The sequence below is a fragment of the Cannabis sativa genome, chromosome 2 (genome assembly GCF_029168945.1).
Source record: "Cannabis sativa cultivar Pink pepper isolate KNU-18-1 chromosome 2, ASM2916894v1, whole genome shotgun sequence".
In the NCBI taxonomy this organism is placed as follows: Eukaryota; Viridiplantae; Streptophyta; class Magnoliopsida; order Rosales; family Cannabaceae; genus Cannabis; species Cannabis sativa.
The window spans coordinates 83211683-83226067 of NC_083602.1; the positions used below are offsets into that span (position 1 = coordinate 83211683).

The 14385-nt window shown below is 36.1% G+C and overlaps 1 protein-coding gene across 4 annotated transcripts in view; it reads left to right on the forward strand.

Moving 5' to 3' along the window:
* Positions 1-580: 580 nt before the first annotated feature.
* Positions 581-14385, forward strand: part of LOC115718995 (protein CHROMATIN REMODELING 5) — a 32812-nt gene continuing 19007 nt past the window's right edge. The window contains exons 1-10 of one of the 4 annotated variants that reach the window (XM_030647831.2): positions 599-958; positions 1283-1357; positions 1749-2600; positions 2770-2837; positions 4701-5138; positions 6243-6467; positions 6644-6727; positions 8403-8462; positions 8566-8669; positions 9470-9521. In XM_030647831.2, coding sequence (XP_030503691.2) covers positions 1883-2600; positions 2770-2837; positions 4701-5138; positions 6243-6467; positions 6644-6727; positions 8403-8462; positions 8566-8669; positions 9470-9521 — 1749 coding nt within the window. In that variant the 5' untranslated portion in view covers positions 599-958; positions 1283-1357; positions 1749-1882. Of the gene's footprint in view, positions 959-1282; positions 1358-1748; positions 2601-2769; positions 2838-4691; positions 5139-6242; positions 6468-6643; positions 6728-8402; positions 8463-8565; positions 8670-9469; positions 9522-14385 lie in introns of those variants that run through there. The other 3 variants (XM_030647829.2, XM_030647833.2, XM_030647834.2) reach the window with 3 other exon arrangements.

Here is a 14385-nt window from a genome sequence, read left to right on the forward strand (position 1 = left end):
AGAGGAAAAACCTTAAAAACTACAGAAAATGAGTTAAGCTTAAAATGCTTTGATAAAGGGTTTAGAGTAGTACTTATTGATTTAAGGTGGCGTTTGGTTGGAGATAATGAAATGGAATGGAAATAAAACAATTTTCATTCCATTCCTTTGTTTGGTTGTATTTAAAAGTATTGGAATATCATTCCAATGGAATGACCTTTCCACCATTTTGGTGGAATGACTATTCTATTTTGAAATGGAAGAAAAAACTATTCTAATGTAACAATAGAAAAAATTTAATGATTTTTATATCAATTTTTTTTTATGCATTTTAAATTTAATTCTATTCTATTCCCATTCTTATTCTTATATTTTTATTTCTCACAACCAAGCGCTACCAAGATCATCTAAAATAAAAATGTTGTGATTTGATGAAATTTATTTAGTTTTATTGAAGTTTTTGACTTTTAAAATTGTTTAGATTGTTGCCCCATGCCAATCTACACAATTGGGCCACGTAACATCCTTGAGAAAAATGAAATCTCCATAAGCACTTTTCTCCAAAGAAGCGATGAGAAGAGTCATTTTCCAAAAATATATTAAAAATAAAATAAAATAAAGTAAATAAAACCAAATATCTCTTCTAATTTCCTGATATCTGCACCCTCTCTAGAAAAAATTCCTCTTTCTATTTATTTTTTTTTTTTCACCACCACCGTCGTCGTCGTTCAATCCATAATCACATCATCGATTTCTTTTCGCCCAAATCGGTCTCTTAAACTTCGCTCACTCAGCGCATCTTAGCAGCCGCCGCCGCCAATTTTTTTGTCCCACCCCAAACAACCACTCCGTAAAACTTTCGCCGGCGGTGGGTTTCACCGGAGATTATTCGCGTGAAGCGCATGATTGTCAGGCTTCACACTTTTATTATGTTCATTTGGTATTGACCCAATTAGTTTGGCTCTTACTATCCTTCTAGGTGAGCATCTCTTTTTCGTAGTTTCTTCCCTCCTCTCGTTGTTTCTCGCTACCTGCTGCTTTGGTCCTCCGATTCGCTAATTTCTGTGTGTTTTCCTTGGGAGTTAGGGCTTTGTGGTATCGGATTTGTCGTTCGTTTTCCATTCTAGGGTTTGTTTGTTGAAGTACATGGAGGGTTTTAGCTTTCCATCTTTGCGTTTCGATTTTAGTAAATTCTTATTATGATCTATTGCTTGTTTGGATTGATTTGTACGTGTGATTGGATTTCTTGGCATTGATTCGTGTTTCGATTAACGTTCACCATTTTTTGATGCTATCGTCTTAGAATTTGGTTGCCGTAGCTGGTTCCGCTGTAAGTGATTTAGGTGGTCATACTTCCCTGAGTGTTTTACAGTCAAAGGTTAGTAATGAATTTGAATTTTGTTGTTTTACTGGTTTCATATTAAGCTGGAATGGAATTTCGCTCAAGGCTAACTTAGACGCTTTTGCTGTTGAGAAAATGTGTGTGAAGAAGAATACGGCAAATTTTTACAAGTCATAGTAAGGTTCTGGAATATTTGAAGAAAGAGGAGGAGGTGGATGGATACTGGATATACTTTGATGGATAATGGGCATGCTTCATTTACTTATTTTTATAAGACATTTTCGGATAATTGTGTCTTTTAATGCATGTTTTGGCGTTAGTTCTACACTTCTTCTAGGTGTTTTGTGGGTGTATATTGTTCTTTTTGTTAATTTTCTGGAAATGGTATGTCGCTGTACTTACCAGCATTTTCTTTGTTGTTATCCAGATCTTCTGGTGAGACTTTCTGATAGACGGCAGGACTAGTACGGGTCAATCAATTACGCCTTTCTTGTTGATGCTTTAAATGTTTATGGCATGAGAAATTAAGTAAATAATTTAGTTATAACTTCCATGTGAGAGATGGCATTTTTTAGAAATTTTTCCAGTGAAACAGTTTCCCCTTGTGACCTGGAAGAAAAAAATCAGGGGACGAGTGTAAGCAGAATTCGCAGTTCAGCAGGTAATGAGGATGTAGATGTCACATCAAGTGAAAAGGAATTTGATATAAACATGGATGCACCAGATCAAAGTGAAGGTGAACTGGATGATGCTATTAGGTCACAAAATGAGGCAACTGTTAATGATGGTGTAATAAGTTTAACAAACTCGCAACCATCTGGGAGGAGAAGTGCTGTGGCTGGAAAATGGGGTTCAACCTTTTGGAAGGATTGCCAGCCTATGCACTCGCAGAATGGTTCTGATTCTGGGCAAGATTCTGACGGTAAAAATGCAGATGGATTGGAATATAATTCGTCTGATGACAGGGAGCAGAGATTAGATTCAGAGGATGATGATGGGCCAAAAGACACAACCAAGGGTCATCAAGGCCCTTCAGATGTCCCTACAGATGAGATGCTGTCTGATGAATATTACGAACAAGATGGGAAAGAGCAGAATGATTTGATGCATTATAGAGGGTTTCCTCATTCTATGGGGTCTAATTCTAAGCAACAATTAAAGCCAGCTGCAGGGAATAAGAATACTGCAAGATCTTCTAGAATATTGAATGGCAGTGAAGATTTTGGCTATGACGATGACAACAATAATGACGATGCTGATTATGAAGAGGATGAAGATGGTAATTCACTTTATTCTCCTTTGTAATTTTAGGATATTGCTGCATTAGTGCTGCTCACTCTAGTCCTTGGGTGCTTGTGAGGACATTTGGCATGGAACTTATGAACTCTAATTATATTATTGTTCCACTCATGAAGATTTAAGACTGAATTTATCCTGTGTGATGGCAGAAGATGATCCTGATGATGCAGATTTTGAACCTGATTATGGCATTACCAACGAACGCACATTGAACAAGGTTTGCGACTACTGCAATATACCATATTATTTTATTAATGTGATTCTTTTCCTACTTTTGTACTCTTTGGATGAAGCTGTCAAATCCTTGGCATTCGTTTTCATGATATCAAAACCACATTAGAGGGGATTACTCTACTTCTATGTTGGATAGTACTACACAAACTACAAATTATGCTTGAGATTCATTAGTTTTTGAATGGGTATTGAGGGTTCTCAAATTATATGGCAAGAAATGAAACTGTTATATTAATAAAGATGAAAAAAAAAATAAAGATGAAAAAATTACAAATAAATTGAACGTACATGAGGTCATTAAAAATACATGGCATCTTGTTAGAGCAACCAGTCAAAGTGTCAAACATGAACTTTGGCCATAAAGTTAGTGTAAATGTGCAATGAACAAATTACAATTCACACTTTATCAACTTTGTTTTTACGAAGAACAGTCCAATTGAAAAAAAGATAATGATTAGGATTCTCGGTTTGTCTGTGGGCTATGATATGTAGCCTTAACAGCTCGCCTCGAATCCCAAATCAACTATTATCTCAATCTTACATAGCCTTAAGTGCCAAACCAACAACCCAATTATACTCAAAACTATCTAGTTTACTCATGATAACTTTGTGCCACAGAATATTTGGTTCGTTTGGAATTCCTCACAACAATTTCATAACAATTGATTTATTCTTTGAATTCAATATCTGAACCACCTTTTACCCTAAGTTGAGAAGCGCTTTCTCACGCAATAAATGAACATTAAATTTTTTGTATTAATGTATTCTTATTACTGGATTGATCATTACACTGTAAACTTTCTAAAGGAAGGCTTTGATTTCCTTTTACTCTGAGCCATTATTCAGCCTTCGTGAAGCCATTCATCTAGTTGTAGTATAGCAGGTATCTTAGCTGGCTTGTTGGGTAATAACTTCTTTATCTGCAGTTTGATTTTTTTTTTTAATGAATTAATCTCAATGTAGTTTTGGTTTCATATTTTTGTATTAGTCTTGCTCCAGTATATTTTCTAGTGGAAGGCTCTGATGAATCATTGATGAGTCAACCTTGACTTTGTGGTATACTGTAATCTTTGATATTACTTTTATTATGTAATTGCTTTTTCCTTGTTTTGTTAGGGTGATTGTCACACATTGCCTTGTATAATTTCTGCTGATTAATAATGCAAGCTTTGATGTTTTATTTTCTCGCAAAAGGATAAAACTTTTATGACTTAATTAGAGTAGCGAAAATAAAGGCAAACACTGGACTTTTAGGCTGTTGTCTGCAGCAATTTTAGCCATTTTTTGGGCTGTATGGTTAGAAAGGAAAGAGAGGATCTTTGAAATTACAGAAAATAATGTAGAGGATGTGTTGTGGGAGAATGTCAAATTCTGGGTTGCAACTTGGGTTTATAAGACCAAAGGTTTTGTTGGCCTCTCCTTTGTAGATCTCAACAGAGAGTGGAGATGTATATTGCGATAAGATACTTCAAATTGGCTTAGGAACTTTGTTGTTAGTTGTTACTTGTTAGTTTTTTTGATGGACGTCGTAGGCTTTATTTGTTATAGGTCTTGTTAATGTGTTACGTGGGGTTTTCCTTCGCCACAAGTGAGGCTCCCATGTAAATTTAGTTGTTTTGTTTTGATGGAAGTCCTAGGCTTTATTTGTTATAGGTCTTGTTTTTATTGTTTTGTTTTTGTGAGTTCCTCCCATTTGTATGTTTAGATATGGTATTGTAATTGGTTGCTTTGTTCCTTCCTCTTCATAATTTCATTGAGAGATAAGATTTACTGATCTATTATTTGGTTGTGCTACTGTGAAAATTTGTTAATCTGCATGTTAATGATGTATTTTTAGTGATACCAGGATAAAAATTGGGGAGGTGAAGAATCTGAAGAAGAAGAAGATGACAGTGATAATGAGCTGGATATGTCAGATGAAGATGATTCCTATTTTGCAAGGAAATCAAAAAGTAAGCAACGTGGTAAAAGTGTACATATTGTTAAATCTACCAGAGAACGTAAATCATACCAAGGGTATGCTCATCAGCGAAGAGGTAAATCATCATTTGAAGATGACGAGTCTTTGGGGGAGGACTCTGAAAGTGATAGTGATGTGGGTTTTAAAAGCTTGAGGAGAGGTTCACATCAGCGAAAAACTAGCGGTCGATCTACTTTGTCCATAAATTCAACCAGACGAAACAATGAGGTACGCACTTCTACTAGGTCTGTGCGGAAGGTGTCATACGTTGAAAGTGATGAAAGTGAGGACGCTGATGAAAGCAAGAAGAAAAATCTCCAAAAGGTACAGTCTAGTTTTGTACTAGTAACATTATTGTTTCTTTTGCTTGTACCTCTTGGTTCTTCACTTGTTAACTACAAGGCTTATGATTTTGATAATACACACGTTTTTTCCCCTTACTTTATAAAATATGCTATGAATTGGGCCTTTGGTGGGTTATTATTTGGAAAAGTACTTTGCATTGCCAAATTTGTAATTCTTTTTTTTTTTTACTGGATGTAACTCATTGATGCAAGTTTCATTTTTAATGAAAAAATCTATTCAAATGCGCAAACCCCTTCTGAATAATTTGTAAACCCTGTTACTGAAATTTGATAGAGGTAATTGCATGTATTGGGTTAAAAGATATTAAAGGGACTAATTAATAGAAACAGGTGGAGATTTTGGGTTTGTGTTTCTGATGCTACATAATCTTGATTGATAAGATTTAGTGGATACCCTTTTTCGCTGGTGTATGACTTGCTTATCCTATAAAGATATAATTGGCACCTTATCATCTTTTTATTTTATTTTTTATTTCGTTTAACAGACTTATCAGCATTTTATTAATATACAATCTGTTTCTTTTTAAATAAAGACGAGGGGATATGGGTGAGATGAGACCTTAGGGTAGTACAGATTTTTCCTTGTCTTAAGAACAAGAAATGATCATAACGGGAACCAGAAGAAATGTGAAACTTCAAAAGAGAAGGAAAGACAGTTATATGACAGAATAGAGAAGAAGACGTGAGATGCGTGCCAAATTCTTATAAATGTCACATATTTGGTCACATGCTTATGCATAGTGTATCACTTCCCTACCTTTTCTATGAAAAAAATAGAAAAAGTGGTAGTTCCCTAAAGTTTCAAAAGCTTAGCCTGCTAGAATTTGATGTAGACATATTGTTCTGATGAAGTTGTTTGATCTGGAGATTAATTAAATCCCTTAATCAACTGATTTTACTTTTGCAAATTTTATTAGTTGCTGCATGATTTTCTTCATCAAACCAGGCTAGTTTGTATGAAATTATACTTTTGTCTTTTGGGCTGTTTGTGTTGAATTTTTCTTCTGCCATTGGATGACTACAATCATATTGTGTACTTACATTATTGGGTTTACCTTTTCAGGAGGAACCTGAAGAGGAAGATAGTGATTGTATTGAGAAGGTGCTGTGGCATCAACCAAAGGGCGTGGCTGAAGAAGCTCTTAGGAGTAAACGGTCAACTGATCCTGTTCTACTCAGCTACTTGTTTGATTCTGAGCCAAATTGGAATGAGGTGGAGTTCTTGATAAAATGGAAAGGCCAATCCCATTTGCACTGTCAGTGGAAATCATTTTCTGAGCTTCAAAACGTATGTTGTACATTTCTTGTGCTGCTTCTGGGTGTAGTTCTTGTTTAAGCCTTCTTGCACTATCTTGTCAGTTGTAACTTTTCGTTCTTGATGTAGCATTGATGTTTGGCTCTTTCTCCCCCTTCCCCCAGATATTGAAGTTACTTTATGTATTTCTGGTTTATGTTGTTTTGCAGCTTAGTGGTTTTAAGAAGGTTTTGAATTACACTAAAAAGGTAACTGAGGATGTTAGGTTCAGGAAGACAGTCACACGGGAGGAGGTAATACTTTTTTCTTTTTCCCTTTTTTCCTTTTTCTTTTCTGAATGACAGACTTTGTTTCATAAAGGCAGAATGTTCAGAAGCAATAAAGATGTATGTTTTTGTTGGACCTGTGGCAATTCCCATTCTCCTAATGGATGTCAATTATGAAAGCAGTTTTCTGAATTTCCAATTCTTTAATAAATATAAGCTGGCTATTTATTGTGAAAAAGGATAACAAAATCACTTACATTTAGATAAACTGGGTTTAATTGCTATTTGAGGGCTACCCAACTTGTTGGGTGGCGGGGCTCTCCTTTGCCACCCCCACCCCCACCCCCACCCCACACATCATATATGTTAGTATAATTTATTATTTATTCTTTATCCTTTAAACAGTGACTTTTATATTTCATATTCATATAAAGGTATCTATCATTTGGGAAATATGCTCTGTTGATTTGTTTGTTTGTCTTTCAGTGGTGCTTCTAATGGTGTGTATTGTTATCTACTTTTTGTATAATCTATACATGGTGGGATTGGGGTGTGATTTTGATTTTAAAAATCTGGCCAGCTGCCTAGTAGATTGGTTATTTTCTAGCTATTAATATTCCACCACAATGCTGTTTGGAGTTTTTATTGAGAGAAATTCAGCTTTCACCGTCATGGAGTTTGCTGTAACCTGAGGGGTTTTGGTTTTGCTCACGGGATAGATTTAATTTGATTCTTTAAGATGTTGAAAATTGGATGCCAATTTAAGCTATATATGGGGGGATTGGGGTGTGATTTTGTTTTTAGAAATCTGGCCAACTGCCTAGTAGATTGGTTATTTTCTAGCTATTAATATTCCTCCACAATATTGTTCTGAGTTTTTATTGAGACAAATTCAGTCTTCTGTAACCCGAGGGTTTTTGGTTTTTCTCACTGGATAGACTTACTTTGATTCTGTAAGATGTTGAAATTGGATGCCAGTTTAAATTGATATTTAAAGAGATCAGTAACTTTTTAATGGACTTGATTCTGTTCAAATGTTTTATTTCATATCCTAATAATTTATGGGAACTGAGACGTTTTCATCAACAGATGTTGATGAAGATGTATCTTTTGAATTGGATTGTGGCGTAGGTTTCTGATTAGATTGATGTGTAGGTTTCAAATTAAACATAAATAATAACTACATAAAAAAACAATTAGATGTTAGATGTAAAACAAAATAGAAGTTTTAAATTAGACAAACATTAAATTTATTATCCTAGGGTAGTCTTTTAGACCTAAGTCATAGTCTTTAAACCTTAAATTAAGTCTTTTAAATTATATAGGTTTTTTCTTTCAAAAAAAAAATTATATAGGTTTTAATTTAAAGTTACGGTTTTAATTTTATTTCATTTAGTTGTAGGCCCAAAATTATTAAAGGCCCAACAACACATATAAGCCCAATTTTATTTGAAATTGTATACATGAACTGAATCTAAAACGTAAGCCTCAGACCATTGAGGCACATACGTTTTGTGCAAAACCTGATAGACATAAGCCTTAATACTATTTTTTGGGAACCTCAGTTTAAAAAGGGTTCTAAAAGTGAAGCACTTTTTATTAACTATTGTTATTCCTTTTTGCTTAATCTCACATGATTTGAAGAGCTATTACAATTTATGTTGACTATGATGCCCTTTTTTTCTTTAATTGTATGTTCAAGATTGAGGTTAATGATGTGAGCAAGGAGATGGACTTGGACCTCATCAAGCAAAATAGTCAGGTTTGCTTTCAATTTCTTGTTTTGGTTTGTAAACCAAAGTATTCATTTCCTTGGTGTTTCCCCTTTTATTTAGTTCTCTATAATTGGTTCAATTATCTCTCAGGTAGAAAGGATAATTGCAGACCGCGTTAGTAAAGACAGTTCCGGAGATGTAGTACCAGAATATCTAGTCAAGTGGCAAGGGTTATCTTATGCTGAAGCGACATGGTATATTAAGCTCATCAGAAATTTTTTCAGCTGATGTTTCTGCTGATTGTACTATTTTGATAACTATTTTTCTTCACACCTATAATAGTCTAATTGTTGGTTTGATTTTGGAATTAACATACTAACTTTATTGCATGCTCAGCTGCTTACTAAGAAAGTTTGGTCCATCAGATAAATCTATCGTGTTTGTTTTTCATATTACCACTGCTTTCTTTAGTATCTGGGATTGTTTTAGTTGTAGTAGTGCCTTGGAAGTTGGATGGTTCATACTGATAGAATAAGGGGCTGAACTTCTGGTTGTTTAATGCTGTATGCTTGATTTTTAAATGATTTTGCTAAACTTTGAGCCATCATATGACAATTTTCACCCGCTCCACGAACCCTTAGATTCAAATTCTGATGCAATTTTTTTTTTCTGTGATACTTTTTGAGTTCCTTTTTGCATATTCTGTCTCGTAGCTTGAAAGTTGGTTCATTTTATCTCTTTAATATCTGCAATTGTTTTAGTTGTAGTAGTGCCTTTGAAGTTGGATGGTTCATACTGATAGAATGAGGGGTTGAACTTCTGGATGTTTAATGCTGTATGCTTGATTTTTAAATGATTTTGCTAAACTTTGAGCCATCATATGACAATTTTCACCTGCTCCACGAACCCTTAGATTCAAATTCTGATGCAATATTTTTTTTTTCTGTGATACATTTTGAGTTCCTTTTTGCATATTCTCTGTCTCTTAGCTTGAAAGTTGGTTCATTTCACCTCTTTAATCTATGTGCTTATTACTATTGGAATTTGGAACTAGGGAAAAGGATGTAGATATCACATTCGCCCAAGATGCCATTGATGAGTACAAGGTATTGTTTGTTTGGTCATTTAATTTTTGATGTATTATAGGGACTAGAACTATCATCTCTCACACACACTCACCCAATCACTTGAGCCAGCCTCAAGTGGTTGTTTGGTTTGGTAATAATGGTAAACCATTTTTTTTGAACGAGTAATAAGGGTGAATTTTTATTTATTTATTTATTTTGTGGCAAGTTAATGGTAAACTTAACCATACGTGATTCTTATCATTTATCAATTGCAATCTGGTCTCCCCTGTTACATGTAATATTCTGATTTCGGGCTACCAGTGAATCAGTGATTTGTCAATTAATTAGTCATTCTTGAAATGTGTTGCAACATAGAGTCTACAATGCTGATCTTTTTATCATTTTTTTTTTGAAATGAGACCATATCAAATTAATTTGAACTATTACATCAAAAATTAGGAAGAAGTCCTAATTAATAAGAAGAAAAAAAAATTACAGATGGTATAATAGAGACAATAATACATAGGATTTTAAGGGCATATAACAAGCCATAATTGTAAGTAATATTTCCATTTTCTATGAAGGTTTAAGAACAGAATATTTTTGAATCCTCAACATTTAAAAGCCAAGTTGCCATCAAATGTCTACCTCTATCCCAAAGGGTCTCTGCATTTGTTTCAATTTCATCAAAAATCATATTGTTTCTTTCAAGTCAAAGAGACCACAAAATAGCCTCTGCCTTTGTAGTCCATAACACTTCCATTGCTGTGTTATCTTTATTAATAGGCTGCTCCATTTCCATATACATAGGCCTTATTTCTCCCCTTAAAATTTCCAATCCTATGCTTCATTTCCAGTTTGATTTGTACACAAATTTCCAAAAAACTAAATTATACCCTTTTAAGTCTTCTCCCCCTTTCCATAAGAGCTTTCTCATCAACTTCCCAATTAGTAAATAGGAAGGGAAGAAAGTTCAAAGGATTAATTGGTTGAGAGTTAGTCTTCCTCCCCTTGAAATAGAAGCACCTTTCCAACCGACAAGCTTTTTGGTGGTCACCTTTGCCACAACTGGTTCTCAGTAAAGCTTTCTTGGATTGTCCTCTAAAAGGCATACCCAAGTAAGCACTATACCAATTAATTCTCAACCTTGAAATCGCACTAAACGAATTCAGTTTGTTAATCATGATCGTAATATGATACGCTCCACCTGTGGTTTAGTAGTAGGATAGTATAATACAAGAACCAACAAAGAAATAACAAGAACAGAAAGAATCTATGAGAATTTTATTGAATTAGGCTAGAAGGAACCTCATACATTTGAGAGATTTGCTTCTCTCTATGATGCGATGCTTAATTTATGAATACATGCATGATAAAAATCCCTTAAACTCCCATGTTATATTCTCCTCTCTAATTAACTCAACAAATACCAAAATACCCTTCCCACTAACAATGCATCTTTGTCCAAAACAAACTGCCCCTAGCTCCCTTTCTTATGCCTACCATATGTGAAGTTAATCAAGGTTCTAACATTACAGCTGCCACCTTTTCCTCAAGGTGAAACTCTAGAAATTGTCTATGGATCTCCTTAAAGTGTTCCTAGGTAGCTTTATAGAGTGGCAAGCCCCTTCATTTGAGCAACAACTTCATGTCTTGAGTCGTGCTAGAGTGGCTACAACACACCTATAACACACCCTTTGACTGCACTTGCAACTTGAGGTTTGCTATCAATTGAGGTGGAATAGTGGGCGAGGAATGAGTTGGGCCTTTAGCAGTTGCTTTGCTAGGTAATTCCAAATGGGAAGCAATGGGGTCGATATGCCTCAAGACCTTGAAATGACTATAGTAGCGTGCATCCAATTTTTCATTCTTGCAGACAACCAACGTCTCTTGCCGGTAAAGATGTAGCTTGATGAAAACTAAATCCCCAACCTAAAACTCCACATTGCCAATTTCCTCTTCTGGTGAGCGTGAAGTAGATGCATCTTCAAATTATCAAGGAAAATATCGCGTTCCTCGACCCATTGATCAATCACAAGAACAGTAGTGGATCCTAGTGAGAAATGATCTATTGGTGGAGGATCATGACCAAACAATACTTTAAACGGTGTATTACACTCGAGAGAGGTGTGGAAGCTAGTGTTGTACTAATATTTGCCTGCGGAAGCTGCTTGGCCCAAACCCTGGGTTTGGTTAGAAGCAAAAAATGGGGGTATGTCTCCAAACAAAGGTTAATGACTTTTGCTTGTCCATCGGTCTCCGGATGGTAGCAGTGCTATGATGGAGCTCAATACCTTTGAGTTTAAACAACTCCGCCCAAAAGTGGCTTAGGAAAACTTTGTCCTAGTGAGAAGTTGAGCGGGGAATGCCATAGAGCTTAAACACATTTTTGAAGAAAGCATTAGCCATCACTCGAGCATTAAAAGGTTGCTTAAGAGGAATTTAATGGCTGTACTTGCTAAATGAATTACCACCACAACGATTGTATCCACCCCATTCAAGTTCGTCAGACCTTTAATGAAGTCCATGGTCAAATCCTACAAGACTTGATCAAGCAACAAGAGGGGTTGGATTAGCCCAAAGAGTGACATTGCCTAATGTTTGTTGCGTTGACACACATCACATCGAGCGAAAAACTCTGTCATATTTTTTTCATGCCCACCCAGTAAACATCAATCGTCTGTCGTTTGTAGGTTTGAGTCTTTCTAGAATGCCACTAATTTATAGGCGGTCAAAAACTATGGAATAAGGGATGATGTGGTAGAGATGACTTGAAGCTTAAGAACCTTACTGAAATAAGCGATGGGGCGATTGTTTTGCATTAGATTTGCTTTGATGCCATACCTCGACGCATTTGTCTCCACCTCAAAAAGGCTGAGTAAAGTTTGGAAAAGTCAACACTGGTACGAAAGTCGTGGTGAGTTTCAATGCATCAAAGGCATCAAAGTCTGCAGTTGCTGGGGCTATCCAACCAAGCAGATCCTTTTTTATGTTTGTTTGTCAAGGGACTAGCAATCTTCCCATAACCTGTCACTAATTTCTGGTAATACTCCCCAAAACCACAAAGGTCACGCAAGGACTTAGGCTTGGGTTAATCCAACATTACTTGGACTTTACTAGGGTCAACTGAGACGTTTGTGCCTAACATAATATGGCCCAAGTACCCAGTTTGGTGCTGCTTGAACAAGCTATTCTTCTTATTGGCATAAAGGCTTTGAGTGGCCAAGGTCCTCAACACCATTGTCAAATGAGACACGTGAGTGGAGAGATCCGAACTATAAATCAAGATGTCATCAAAGAAGAACACAAAATGTTGGAGAAAAGGCTTGAACACTTATTCATGAGAGATTGGAATGTGGCAGGAGCACTATGGAAGAAGCATTAATAAGACCAAAGGGTATAGCCAAGAACTTGTAATGACCTTCATGCGTTTGGAACATTGTTTTTTTTGGGCATCTTCCGGTCAACCTAAGATTTGGTGATAGCTAGTCTTCAAGTAAGTGCATCTTTGAAAACACTATAGCACCGTTCAATTCATGAAGAAGTTCCTCAATACATAGGATCAAAAACTTAATGAACAACTTTTCCTTGTGTAAGGCGCGATAATCTATGCAAAAACACCAATGCTAAGATTCGATTGGATAATTCTAATTGTTGAAATCTTGCCAACTACCTTCTCAATCTCCTCCTCCTAAATTTGGGGGGTAGCGGTAAGAACGGTCGCTAACCAGAGAGGTACCTAAGAATGATTGAATGGCCATGGAGGCATTTCAAACATGTACTAATTTTGGATTGGCCTCCAAATGATGATACCAATAATATTCCGCAGTACTGTAAAGTTCCACCCAAACTTCTTACCTTCCTACTGTCTTATCTCATGTAGAGATGGGTCACATCACAAGGTTACCTTCTTCCCATCCATTGTTAATCACATGAGTTGCACTTGCCAATGGTGATAAATTTCGCCCACGGTCTCTAAGTCATTGAATGCCCAAAATTACATTAGTGTTACCAAATAACATTAGTGTTGCCAAGGGGAAGAAGAAGAAAATAAGTAATGACGTCCAATTCTTACACAGAGAGGTGAACTTCTTGACACATTCCTTTGTTTGGAGTTTCCTAACCAATCCTTATTTGGACCCCATATGACTCCGTTTGAGCCGTAGGTAGCTGTAATTGGGCAACCAACTCGAAAGTAATAAAATAACTTGGGCCCCACTATCAATTAAAACTGGCAATTGTTGTCCATTAATACTACCTTAATGTTCCATGGTCTTCGACGAAGCAGCCCCACCACGAAACTAAGGGCCACTTCCACAAGTTGAGTCCCCACTTTCTATTCCCTGGCCAAACTCAACACTTCTTCAATTGTCATTTCTAGCTTCGATTCCGCGATCACATCTTGAATCAGGATAATTTGGAGTTTCAGAAACTTACTTTGATGGCCATAAGACTACTTGTCGTCTCATATGAAGCAAACTCCACTAAACTTATTCTCCTTAATCGATTCATATGCCTACAAAATTTCGAGGAATAGTCGTGCGAAGATGGTGTTTAGAGGGCTCAACAGAAGTCTCCTTAAGGCCTTGAGAAGAGAAGCCTCCTGATGAATGGGCAAGACTAGGACTGGTTCATTTACTAGGTGCAATACGATGAGCCTGTACGAAGGCTTGGTTGGCCTCAATTGTTTGAGGGCCAGCTCCCTTGTCTTCTCCAGTTTTAGGATACAAAGTGACCCTTTCAAGAATGATGTTTCCAAAAGAGGTTTAGATATTGATCCCAAGGACAAAGCCAAGCACTTGAATTGGCGCCATTATTCTTGAACATAAGACAATTGTTGAAGCCCTAGACATCTATCTTACACAGATCCTTCATGTGCAGGACAAAATCGACATATTAATAA